The sequence below is a fragment of the Oncorhynchus keta genome, chromosome 13 (genome assembly GCF_023373465.1).
Source record: "Oncorhynchus keta strain PuntledgeMale-10-30-2019 chromosome 13, Oket_V2, whole genome shotgun sequence".
NCBI classification, from domain to species: domain Eukaryota; kingdom Metazoa; phylum Chordata; class Actinopteri; order Salmoniformes; family Salmonidae; genus Oncorhynchus; species Oncorhynchus keta.
In genome coordinates this window covers 22272513-22286048 of record NC_068433.1, presented here as the reverse complement: position 1 = coordinate 22286048, position 13536 = coordinate 22272513, and the positions used below count along the sequence as shown (strand labels likewise).

Below are 13536 nucleotides of genomic sequence, written 5' to 3'. Positions count from 1 at the left end.
ATCTCAAAGGGATGGCTGGGTTGTGGAAGATGGGCTCCTCCCACACCCACTGCCCAGGCTCCACACCCCTTCTCGTGTGGGCCTTAGCAGCTGCCAGGCCCTCAGCACCGCAGAGTAAAACTCTGAGAGACCTGCTGTACTCAGCCTCTCCAGCTTCATGAGGAACAGCTGCCGGTCCAACCCTAATCCGCCAGCTCTCCTCAGCAGCGCGCATGCTGGTTCCCTCCAGCCAACATCAGTGTGGTACAGCAGTCTCTGCACCGCCTTTAGTCTGAAAGCAGCCATCCTGCTCTCCAGTTCCACCAGGCCCTGTCCTCCTTCGTGGACGGTCATGTACAAAACTGCTGCCTTCAGCCAGTGATGTCCCGACCAAAAAAAAGTCCACCAGCTTGCGTTGCAGGTCTGCAAGCAGACCGGCGGGGGGTTGAGGACAGCCAGTTTATGCCACAAGGAAGATGCCACCAGGTTGTTGATTATCAGCACCCTCCCTCTATATGACACTTGGGACAGGAGCCACCTCCACCTGGCCAGTCTTGACACCACTGCCTGTGTCAGCCCCTCCCAGTTCTTGCTGACCCACCTCTCCGAGCCCAGGTACACCCCCAACACTTTAAGCCCTTCACAACCCCACTGCAAACCCCCTGGAAGCAGAGGAGGAGCCCTATCCCCCATGCCCCACATAACAGAGCTTTGCTCTTTCCCCAGTTTACCTTAGCTGATGAAGCTCCCTCATACACCTTCAGACTGGTCTCTAGTTCCTGCATATCTTGCCCATCCCTGACCATCACAGAAACATCATCTGCATATGCTGAGACTGCAATTCCTGTCACCACATCCATGCCTGTCCAGCACACTCCCCGCAGTCTCCTGCGTAGCAGTCCTAAAAAGGCTCAATGGCTAGTGTGTACAGCTGCCCAGATAGAGGGCATCCTTGTCTAATGCCCCGTCTCACCCAGACTGGCCTACTGAGCCCCCTCCCACCTTAACCATACATGACGCCCCAGCATACAACAGCTTCACACAGGTCACAAAACTCTTCCCAAACCCAAACACAGACATCACATTAAACAGATACTCATGATCCACTCTATCAAAAGCCTTCTCTTGATCTAAAGAGACCAGTCCAAAGTTCACATTAGAACCTCTCGACAAGTCCAACATGTCCCTAATCAAGAACAAGTTGTCCGTGATTGAGCGTCCCGGTACACAATATGTCTGGTCCTTGTGTATTATAGAGTCCAGATGGGACTTCAGTCTGTTAGAGAGGACCTTGGCAAAAATCTTGTAGTCCGCACAGAGTAACGCCACAGGCCTCCAGTTCTTAAGTTCACACAAGTCCCCTTTTTTGGGCAGGAGAGTCAGAGCCGCCCGACGGCAGCTCATCGGCAACTCTCCTACCCCTATGCATTCTCGCAACACGCAAAAGAAATCCTGTCCAATTGTTCCCCAGAATTTTTGTAAAATTCCACTGGAAGTCCATCAACCCCGGGTGCACGACCGGGGGACATCTGGGTTACTGCCTCTGCCAGTTCATGTGACAACAGAGGAATGTCCATTTCATCCCTCTGTGCCCGAGAGAGCTTAGGGAGTCCTGCGAACAAGACCTGAGCACACATAGGATCACACATTTCTGCCCTATACAATTCAGTATAAAACTCCACAGTCCGCTCCCGCATCTCCCCCACCACAGAGGTCACCCGCCCATCAGACAGCCGTAGACAATGCATACCCTTGGCTTCACTGCTCTGTCTTTCCAAACCAAAGAAGAAGGAGCTGGGAGCATCCATCTCCTTGAGCATGGAGAACCTAGCTCTTACAAGTGCTCCCTTTGCTTTAACCTGGAAAAAACTGCCCAGGTCCCTACGTAATTCGGCTAAGTTAGCCTGGAGGCCTACATTGCCTTGCCCCACCATCTCTACCTCCATCTCACTAATACACCGCTCTAGTTCCCCCAACACTCTCCTTGCCTCTGAGGATGAGAGAGCTGTGTACTGTTGACAGAAAAGCCGAATTTGCACTTTCCCCACATCCCACCACTGACTCAGAGACTCATACTCCTCTCTTCGCTGCCCCCATCTTTCCCAAAAAGTCTGGAAACCTGAGCAAAAAGTGGCATCTTGTAAGAGCTTTACATTGAACTTCCAATAAGATGCCTGCCGGGGCCCTGGTGAAATAGACAGCCGAGCCATGGTTATGTGGTGATCCGAAAACCCCACTGGGAGAATGGTAGCACTCAGAAGCCTATTGCTCTGATTCCTGGACATGTAAAAACGATCAAGTCGAGCTGCACTCACCCTAGCCCCAAAAACCTTCACCCACGTATACTGTCTTGTGTTTGGATGTTTAGTTCTCCAAACATCCACTAGGTCAAACTGATTAAAGATGTCCCTTAACACTCCCACTGACACTGAATGAGGCTCTTCCCCATTTCTGTCTTTTGTAAAATCCATTGTACAGTTCCAGTCACCTCCGATCACCAGCGTCTCCTCAGGCGCTACTTGTGAGAGTTCCTGTCTAAGACTCCCAAATAGAACCCCTCTTTCTCTCCCTGTGTTAGGCGCATACACATTTATAAAGACAAAACACATGTTGTTAATTTCTGCTTTAACAACAAGCAACCTACCCCTACACACCTCCTTTGAGGAGCAAATTTTTACAGCCAGACCCGGTGCAAAAAGGACTGCCACCCCTGCACTAAGATTTGTCCCATGGCTCAACACACTTGCCCCTTTCCACCAGAGCCCCCAATCAACTTCATTCACCACATCACTATGCGTCTCCTGCAGAAACAACACCTGTACTTGTTTATGTTTTACATATTCACTCAACACACTCCTCTTTCCCGCATCTCTGGCGCCATTTATATTGAGCGAGCCTACCCGAAGAGTCTCCATAAGAAGTGGGAGAAAAGCCAGCAGAGAAATAGACCAATAGCAAAGCTCAAAAAGCCCCAGTGTCAGTAAGAAATTAAACATTTAAACAGTGTCTGAAGGTAAACCTTTACGCACTGTTGTGACCCACTTCCTCAACCTAAACCGTTTCTTGGGTGAGAGGACACCATGCCCCTCATTTCTCATAGCATGTTGTACTGATCTTACAAACTTTCTAGGATCAGGAAAAAAGCCTCAAGATTAACTTTTTTCCCCTTAGTCTCATTCAGGAACCTTGTCAGTTCTCTCAACGTGTACTTAGACCCCTCTGGTTGACTGGCTGTCAGCTCCGGGCCAATTGAAGAGGAGTCTGAAAAAATACCTCCTCATCCTCTTCCTCAGACTCACTTTCCTCCTCTTCTCTATCTCCCACCCTGACCACCTGCCCTTTCTCTCTGGTTAGGGCCTCACCCACAGCAACAGGCAACATTTCCATGGTGCCTTTGTCCACACCCTTTTTCTTTTTCCTCTTGACACCCTCCTCCTCCTCCCCTAATCTCTTACACTTCCCCACTATACTCTCCTCATCCACTAGAATAACCTGACTAGACGCAGTATCATCTGCACCACCCTCCATAGCATGACTAGGGCCAGCCTCAGCTACAACACCCTCCATAGCATGACTAGGGCCAGCCTCAGCTACAACACCCTCCATAGCATGACTAGGGCCAGCCTCAGCTATACCACCCTCCATAGCATGACTAGGGCCAGCCTCAGCTACAACACCCTCCATAGCATGACTAGGGCCAGCCTCAGCTATACCACCCTCCATAGCATGTCTAGGCCCAGCCTCAGCTACCCCACCATCTCTAGCCTGACTAGACCCAGCCTCAGCTACCCCACCATCTCTAGCCTGACTAGACCCAGCCTCATCTACACCACCATCTCTAGACTGACTAGGCCCAGCCTCTGCTGTCTGCATCTCCTTACCCCCTGCATTTTCACCTCGATTTCCCCCTTGCGCTCGTACCCTCCCCTTGTCTATGGCCTTTATGTGGGCACGCAAAGCTCTTGTGCCCCAAATCCCCACATTCAAAACACCGTAGACTATCTGTGCTGGCAAAACCTGCATAGAGCCCTTCCCCATGCCTCACTTTAAAATGCACATTTAGCTGTTGCTCATTATTGTTCAGAAACATAAACACTTGCCTCCTGAATGAAACAACGTGCTTAACGGCATCTGCCTGAAAACCTGCTGACAGTACACGGAAACCGCTAGCAAACTTACCAAAACGACTCAGCTCTTTCCTAATTTGATCATCCGTAATAAACGGAGGCAAATTTGCCACTACAACTCTTGTTGAAGGGGTAGAGAGAGGTGAAATTGACACCAACACATCCCTTACAAATATTCCGCTAGCAATTAGCCTACCGACCAAATTAGCTCTTTTCATGAACACAACCACCGCCTTGTTCATTCTAGAAGCAGAATGTATAAACTCAGCTCCTACCTGTTCACCGACCGCGAGCAGAACCTCCTCCACCTTAACTCCGTTCTCAGGAACACACCTGAAACCATGCTGAATCGACAGCGTCTCTTGCGCACTAGGCTGAGAAGCCATTGCGCACACTATACCTTGCAACCCCCGGAATGTTACTCTGTCCTCTTCCACCCTAACTTTGAAAAAAGAAACTTTGGATACCGCTAAAAACAAATATTGCATTAACCCTCCACCATAGAAAATAACATGTAAAGAAAAGAATAGAATCAAGAAAGTTAGTTAGGATAGAGCTTTCCACACCAAACACTCAAACTCCAAAAACACCCAGCATGCACCGAGAGAGAGAGAGAGAGAGAAAGCGGCAGGTAGCCAGATAGTGACATTTACAGAACGGTGACGACTGAGAAGGCATGAAGGTTAAAGCCATTTTCTCCCCATGCAACAGCCACAGCCACAATGTGTGTGCCTCTCTCGCTCTCGGCGAGTGTGTCTGTGCAACTGCCATGCATGCATATGTGTCTGTAGCTGCCACGTGTCTACGTGTGTCTGTGCATTCGTGCCTTCGTCTGTGTGTCTGCCATGTCTCTGTCATGTGTCTGTCATGTTTGGCCCTGCCTGTGTCTTAGTGTGATCCCTGTGTTCCTCCCCAGCAGAGGGACTAATCTGGGGGTTTACCGGGTAATCTACCCCATTTTGAGGGACAATATTTATCCTCCGTCTCTGGGTAGCGATGCCCTAAATCCTATTACAATCAAACAGAACGTGTCTTCTAAATCAGATAGATTGGAGCTGCGTTCGGAGCCCGCCTTTTGGAACAGGTTGTGTGTGTTTTGTGACGTTTAGTCTTTTGGCAACGCTTGAAGGACATAGTTACCCCCCTTTTATCAAATTCAAGGTAATATCAAGGGAACGTGGGAAGGAAATGTAGAAAGAGATAGAACTGTCAGGTTGTCTCTCTAACTTTCTTTTCCTCTCCTTTGTTTCACCTCCCCCCTCTCTTTCCTGCTCTCTCTGTCCCTCACTCCATCACTCCTCCCTGGTCCCTGCCTCATAAACGTGTATTCTACCCTAGAGGGCTGCACTGGGACACTGTCTCTATATGAAAAATGGTTTTTAATACCCACCCAGCACACTGGGGCAGTGAAGAGATTGGAAACAAAGAAAAGGGGGGGGGGGTCAATTCGAGCTCAAAGGCCTGGAAGATTGTTGTAGACAGATACTTATCCTCCCTGTGTGTGTGTGTGTGTGTGTGTGTGTGTGTGTGTGTGTGTGTGTGTGTGTGTGTGTGTGTGTGTGTGTGTGTGTGTGTGTGTGTGTGTGTGTGTGTGTGTGTGTGTGTGTGTGTGTGTGTGCGCCGCGTGTGTGTGTGCGTGTGTGTGCGTATGTGTGCGTGCGTGCGCGTGTGTGTGTGTGCGTGTGTGTGTGTGTGTGTGTGCGTGCGCGCGCGTGTGTGTGTGCGCGTGTGTGTGCGTATGTGTGCGTGCGCGCGCGTGTGTGCGTGTGTGTGCGTGTGTGTGTGTGTGTGTGCGCGTGTGTGTTTAGTGTGTAGCTAGTTCAGCAGGCCATCGATTAACATCCTCTAGTCATTCATTGTGTTCCCTGAACAGCACAGGGTACAGTACGTCTGTTTGTTCATTACCTGAGGGTCAGGGGCTTGGAGCCATAGTATTGACTTGTGTTCTCATATGTGTTGTTCTGTCGGCTACATGTCGACAGTTTGTCTACGACGGTGATACGCTGATGGAGGTTTACCTTTAGATAACAGCCTTCTCTCTATCTATCCCCTGTCTTTAAAAATAAAACTATTCTCTCTGTTTCTGCCCCTCCATTCAGCACTCTGGGAGGCACTGTGAGCAGTGGACTCTGGCAGGGCCGCCGCTGTGTGTGTGTGTGTGTGTGTGTGGGGTGGGGGGGTGGGGGGGTGGGGGGGGGATAAGGGGGTTAGGCTCATTTGCATTCACAGCCACTAGTCACCTCAGCTACAGCAAGCTCTGAAGAGATGGCCCTTTGAGCCACGAAGAGAGAGAGACAGACAAAGAGAAAGAGAGAGAGAGAGAGGGGGAGAAAGGAGAAAAAGAGAGAGGGGGAGATAGGGGGAGAGGGAGAGAGAGAGGGTGGAGAAAGGGAGAGAGCAAGAAAGAGAGAGAGAGCGAGAGAAAGAGAGAGAGAAAAGAGGAGAGAGCGAGAGAAAGAGAGAGAGAGAAAGAGGGAGAGAGAGAGAGAGAGAGAGAGAGAGAGAGAGAGAGAGAGAGAGAGAGAGAGAGAGAGGGGAGAGAAAGGAGAAAAAGAGAGAGGGGGAGAGGGAGAGAGAGAAGGGTGGAGAAAGAGAGAGAGAGCAAGAAAGAGAGAGAGAGCGAGAGAAAGAGAGAGAGAGAAAGAGGGAGAGAGCGAGAGAAAGAGAGAGAGAGAGAGAGAAGAGAGAGAGAGAGAGAGAGAGAGAGAGAGAGAGAGAGAGAGAGAGAGAGAGAGAGAGAAGAGAGAAGAGAGATAGAGAGCTAGATGGAAGCGAAAGACAGAAGGGGAGTGAGTGTGAAAAACAGTGAAAGATTAGACCGATGAGAGAGATATGTGGGCTATGATGCAGTGTGCATGTGTGTGCGTGTGTGTGTGTCAAAGATAGGCAGCCTTGAGGAAAACCAATACAATTATGAAATCATCAGAATATCACTAGAGGAGACCTATGCCGACATTTCTACCAAAAACATCTCACAGACTTACATGAGTGTCTTCTCTCCCAAGGTGAATTCAAGAACAAGTGACAATGGATGCATTGAACATGGCTATTCTCTCAATCTGTTCCCTCTCAATTTCTCTCCACACAGATGGATAACTGATGTCGAATCAGTAATGATACATTCAAAGACTCCTTGAGTCCCTCGCGGAACTTATTAAGCATCACAAGAATAAACTGTGGCTGTGTCATAAATGGTACCCCTGTAGCCTATTTAGTGTAATGCTTTTGGCAAGGGCCCTGTGGTTAAATGTATGGCACTACGTAGGGAATAGAGTGCTATTTTGGAGGCAGGCTGTGTATAGCTACTTTCTTCTATAACTATCTCAACATATATCTTCTTTCTTGTTTTCAAGGTAAAAAAAAACTGGGGCAGTTGGTATAGATCTTAGTACGATAGATTCCTTAAATGGAACCGTATTAAACTATATAGAACTATCCAGGGATGGTATGAGATCTAAATACAGTGTCTGTTATAAAAATCCCATTTCTATCTTCACTGCTCATCCAAATCGAATGTTGAAGATTGGAGATTGGATGGTGGTGTGGTTTTCCCCTTAAGTTAGCACAAATGAAAGGGGGTGACCATGTAGAAAGAGCTGGGAAGAGAGCTGTGTGGGGGAGGGGGGAGGAGAGCAAGATGGTGGGGATATGGGGGAAGAAAAGAGGGGTACGGCATGAAGGAGAGAATGTGAGAGTTGAATAAAAAGAGAACGAGAGAGAGAGAGAGAGAGAGAGAGAGAGAGAGAGAGAGAGAGAGAGAGAGAGAGAGAGAGAGAGAGAAGCCGACACAATATCCAGGTGAATGCGACAATGGCGTAATGGCGAGACAGAGGACATCGTCACAATCATGTGACTTCCCCCCCACACACACACTCATACAATACACACACACACACACACACACACACACACACACACACACACACACACACACACACACACACACACACACACATACAGACAGACAGACAGAGATGAACACGCGCACACACACACAGATATGCACGCACGCACGCACGCACGCACGCACACACACACACACACACACACACACACACACACACACACACACACACACACACACACACACACACACACACACACACACACTCTCACTCCCTCTATCTTTCACTGTCTCTTTCTCACTCCCTCTGTCTCTCTCTCTCTGCCTCATAAGTTATAAATAGCTGGAACTGAGCTCTTGCTAATCCCCTCATTCAGAGTATAGTGGGAAGGCAAATGGATGTGGTCTTTGACACGCTGACAGGAAAATACAGGAAGCACTGGAGGGTTGCCAAGACAACCCACCTCTCCCCTCCTCACCTCCCTCTCTCTGCTTTCGTCCCCGATTGCATCTTCGATCAAAGCTACCGTACACTCCCTCTCTGCGTCTTTTTCCCCCCACACGTATCACAGTGTTGCCAGTCTGTGTTCATTAATACGGAATAAAAGTCCTAACTGGGTAATAGTGTGTGTGTGTGTGTGTGTGTGTGTGTGTGTGTGTGTGTGTGTGTGTGTGTGTGTGTGTGTGTGTGTGTGTGTGTGTGTGTGTGTGTGTGTGTGTGTACAACTGGGTAATTGACCCAGGCTGATGTAATTCCTCCCCCTGAGCCAAATGAAACCCTCGTTTGACCGCGTTCCCAGTTCAAAATGGAGAGATCTGCACTGAACTGACAAAAAGAAAGGGAGAAGAGAAGAGAGGGAGGGGCGGGAAGCATTTCGGTTTAGTGACTAACCTTCTGTTTGTGTTGTGCATGAGTATAGTTTGTGCTCCTGCCTACAGTATCAATACTTCCATCTCTCCATCACTCCATCCCCATATCTCCCTCTCCATCACTCTATCCCCATATCTCCCTCCCTCTCTATCCCCACCCTCCATCTCTCCATCCCAACCCTCCATCTCTCCATCCTCACCCTCCATCTCTACATCCCCACCCTCCATCTCTCTATCCCCATATCACTCCATCCCCACCCTCCATCTCTCCATCACTCTATCCCCATATCACTCCATCCCCACCCTCCATCTCTACATCCCCATATCACTCCATCCCCACCCTCCATCTCTACATCCCCACCCTCCATCTCTCTATCCCCATCTCACTCCATCCCAACCCTCCATCTCTACATCCCCACCCTCCATCTCTCTATCTCCATCTCACTCCATCCCAACCCTCCATCTCTACATCCCCACCCTCCATCTCTCTATCTCCATCTCACTCCATCCCCACCCTCCATCTCTCCATCTCAACCCTCCATCTCTCCATCCTCACCCTCCATCTCTACATCCCCACCCTCCATCTCTCTATCCCCATATCACTCCATCCCCACCCTCCATCTCTCCATCCCCACCCTCCATCTCTCCATCACTCTATCCCCATATCACTCCATCCCCACCCTCCATCTCTCCATCCCCACCATCCATCTCTCCATCACTCCATCCCCATATCACTCCATCCCCACCCTCCATCTCTCCATCCCCACCCTCCATCTCTCCATCACTCCATCCCCATATCACTCCATCCCCACCCTCCATCTCTCCATCCCCACCATCCATCTCTCCATCACTCCATCCCCATATCACTCCATCCCCACCCTCCATCTCTCCATCCCCACCCTCCATCACACCATCCCACCATCACTCCACCTCTCTAAAACAATATCTATTATCCCTCAGAGATCTCTCGGGCTTTAATCTGACTTTGGTGGTCTCCCTACTTTTCTTTTCCTTTCTCTGTCTTTTTGTGTAGCAGGTTGCTGTCCAGGCTCCCCCAGGGTCGCTAAGCATGACAGTCCCTCCTCCTCAGGGGCTCCCAGACTAGCCCTGTGATAACAGCAGGACTGCTTCTTTAAAAAGATAAATGGATTGAAGAGAAAAGGAGTCTATAAAAAGGCTTGTTTGGCTAACGTGTGTGTGTGTTGGGAGGGGGGTCTGTGTGTTTGTGCCTGTGTGTTAGCGTGTCCTAGTTTTCTCCCATTGCCCTTATTGCATTATGAAAACGATCCTAACTTAAAGGGACATTTCAAAATTGTTCAACTTCATATTCACATTCTCCAGCACCAACATATGTGTGAATGGCGCGTTACTATGTTTTGCAGTAATGTCCCCTTTGAAGAAATGTCCCTTTAAAGAAATGTCCCTTTAAAGAGGTCCTGTTTAAAAAGATGTAAGATTCACAACGTGTTCCTGTTGTGACACACATGGCTGCGAGTGAGAGGGAGAGAGAAAGAAGTATGCTACTGTATTATTTTAGGATACACTAAGGGGCAGTTAAAGGGGAGGTGTGGGGTACAGAGTAAAGCACATGGACTGTTTGTCTACAGTAGTACGGTGGACGGTTTAGGGCTGGTCGGTAAAAAGGACCAAGAAGGACACAGGTAACAGGAGACGTTGGAAAAGGTTTTTATCAGACAGCAAACAGAAAGGAAACGTGAGGGTTGATAAAAAAAAAAATGTCCATGTGCTGCCAGTGACTTTCCAGTGTGTGTGCATGCCAGGGCGCGTGCATGTGTGTGCGTGGATATATAGGTAGGTGTGTGTGTGTGTGTCTTCCTCATCTTTCACATCCACAGCCAGCTCAGGGAGTGGAGGGGGACGCTGGGCAGCTGATCAATGCCTGCTCATCATTCTCTGTCTAGGGGGACTATATCCCCCCCCCCCACATAGAGAGACATAGACATATACATATTAGACAGCCAATCCCCTGGTCCCATAGGCAGATAGTGCTAGCCTCAGCATTACACTAACACGGACAATGTCAATGCAGAAGGTCCTTATATCCAACTACATACAACCATGTTGAAGGTCAAACACTCTGGGTGTGTCTGAAATGACACCCTATTCCCTTTAGTGGCCTGGGGAACTGGGTGCCATTTCGGAGGCAGCGTCAGAGTTCAGCTTTGTTCCACTCTATAAAGATGTGCCATTGCAGGCGAATCCTTCTCAGTGCTGTGCTGTTCTCTGGATGGTACTGACATTTAGCTACAGTGAGGGAGTGAAGGGTGTGTGAGCGTGTGTGTGTGTGTGTGTGTGTGTGTGTGTGTGTGTGTGTGTGTGTGTGTGTGTGTGTGTGTGTGTGTGTGTGTGTGTGTGTGTGTGTGTGTGTGTGGGTGTGTGTGTGTGTGTGTGTGTGTGTGTGTGTGTGTGTGTGTGTGCATGTGTGCGCGTGTGTGTGTGTGTGTGTGTGTGTGTGTGTGTGTGTGTGTGTGTGTGTGTGTGTGTGTGTGTGCGCGCGTGTGTGTGTGTGTGTGTGTGCGTGCGTGCGTGCGTGATGGCGTGATGGCGTGATGGCGTGATGGCGTGATGGCTGAGGTAAAACAAAAATCGCATTGTAAGTGAGCATAAGGAAGAAAAACTGAGAGAGAGACAGAGAAGCCTGGTGTGATTTAGAGATACTCTAGGTCTCTGTGTTTTGGGTTTTAAAGGGGGGGAGAGCAGGTGGTGAGTTGTGAGGTCTAAAAAGCCCTAGCTCCCCAGAGATCTCTCGGGCTTTAATCTGACTTTGGTGGTCTCCCCACTTTTCTTTCCCTTTCTCTGTCTTTTTGTGTAGCAGGCTGCTGTCCAGGCTTCCCCAGGGTGGGGATGGAGAGAAAAGACCGATGCCCATCACGGTTCCTCACTTCACTGTGGATGTGTGAGGAGAGGGATGGTGAGACCCAGATTAACTCCTCTGATACACACTGGCATCAACAGCAGAGAACACACACGTGGTGGGACAATCATTGTGGATACCCCAGTGGAGCTGTGCTGGACTGTTAAAGTACTGTGTTCTTCTGCCGTTTTTCAGATCACACAGGTGTACGCACACACACACGCACTTCTTAACCTCGCATAAAAGCCTAAAAGTGCAGATAGTACCTAGTGTTAGTAACAGTTAAGAGTGAGTATCTAAAAAGCTGTGTAAAAAAAAGAAGATATTGTCAGCTTGGAGGTTAGTGTGTGATATTGAAAAAGAAAAATGAGTCCCGTGGGTGATGACAATTACACTTTTAGTACTTTATCAGGTGTTCATATCTTTGTAATAAACCCGTTAAATATACACTATTTCCTAAAAGCTGATCGATATGTAAAAGTGTCTGAGTTTGTACGAGAAACGCAAGAAAAATAAAAAAAGATTCAAATCCCAAGCATAAAAATGATTTCTGGAAATGATTTGAGGGAAGGAGAGAAGTTTCTAGGCAGGTTTCAGATACAATATTTTCAGGTGACAGATGTAAGGTTGAGTTGAGTTGAAAGAACCCCCCTAACCCAATCCGTCTTCCCTCTCTCCTTCCCTTCCTCACCCCAGACCTTCGGAGATGGACAAAACAGTCAGAAATGATTCTGAGGCAAAGGAAGGTTTAATATAGTTAGTTGAAAGAAACCCTCGTCTTCTTCCTTCCCTCTCCACTTACCTTGCGCAACCCAAACCCAGACGTCGCTCGTCTCCTCACCCCAGACCTACTGAACCAAAGAAAGATTCAGCTCTGGATTTGGGCAAGGAGAGTGAGGTTTTAGGGGGGTTAGATATATTTTGTGGCAAAAGATGGTGGGAAAAATATTGTTGCGTCCCAACCGTGAGTAAAAAAAGAGAATTAGGTATGTTTCTAGTGACAGATCTCGCTCAAGTACCCCGCCCCTTCCACCTTCCATCTCTCCTCACCCTACCCCTGAGTGGCGCCACCTATGGGAGCGAAGGACCACCCCTACCCGACACTCACCGTCCTCGGTGGGCACGTAGATGTTGAGGTAGAGGCAGTCCTCGCTCTGGTTTTGGATGTAGCCGGCTGCCACATCCAGGTTGTCTGTGAACCACACCGGCAACATGATCTCCGGCAGCACGCCGTGCACGTTCTGCGGGCACACCGGGGCGAACGCTGTGGCGTTGCGGATCTCCTGCCACGAGCCAGGAGCCTCGGGCAGCTGGAAGCGGCGGTCTCCGATGGGCGCTGTGGCATAGGGCACACCCAGGTACTGCTCCACTGGCCCCAGGATCTCGTTGTTCAGGTCCTTTTTGAGCCCTCGCAACTTGCCGTAGTTGGTGGTCACCATGGGGGGCTTGTTGGCGGGGTTCATCTTCTGGCAGGAGGTCAGGGAGAGGCGGAGAGCCAGGCCCAGGAGCCAGACTAGACAGGTGTCGGCCATGTAGCAGCGGGGGCGGAGACTAGAGGCGAGACCCCGCCCACTTGGTTTACACAGGGATAAAGGGAAAAGATACATGACTGGCAGCTATAGAGACTCCGCCTCCAACTAAACGTTTATCGTCCGTGTATGTCTGTTTCCCAAAGAGGACTCAATGTTCATGAAGGTATAGATGATTGGAAAGAAAGGACATCGCAATGGAAAGAGAGAAGTGGTGGTTGAGAGTGTTTATGAAAGAAAAAGTGGACCCTCAAAAAAAAGGGGTCCGGAGCGAGGGAGTGAGTGCAGGAGGATAGGTGGAGGAGTGGAGTG

At 49.3% G+C, this 13536-nt stretch overlaps 1 protein-coding gene across 1 annotated transcript in view; it reads right to left on the bottom strand.

Moving 5' to 3' along the window:
- Positions 1-13536, bottom strand: part of LOC118392728 (neuroligin-2) — a 149080-nt gene that overhangs the window by 42389 nt on the left and 93155 nt on the right. Inside the window, exon 2 of the mRNA XM_052460743.1 lies at positions 12804-13536. This exon is cut by the window's right edge and continues 235 nt beyond it. Coding sequence (XP_052316703.1) covers positions 12804-13302 — 499 coding nt within the window. The 5' untranslated portion in view covers positions 13303-13536. The remainder of the gene's footprint in view (positions 1-12803) is intronic.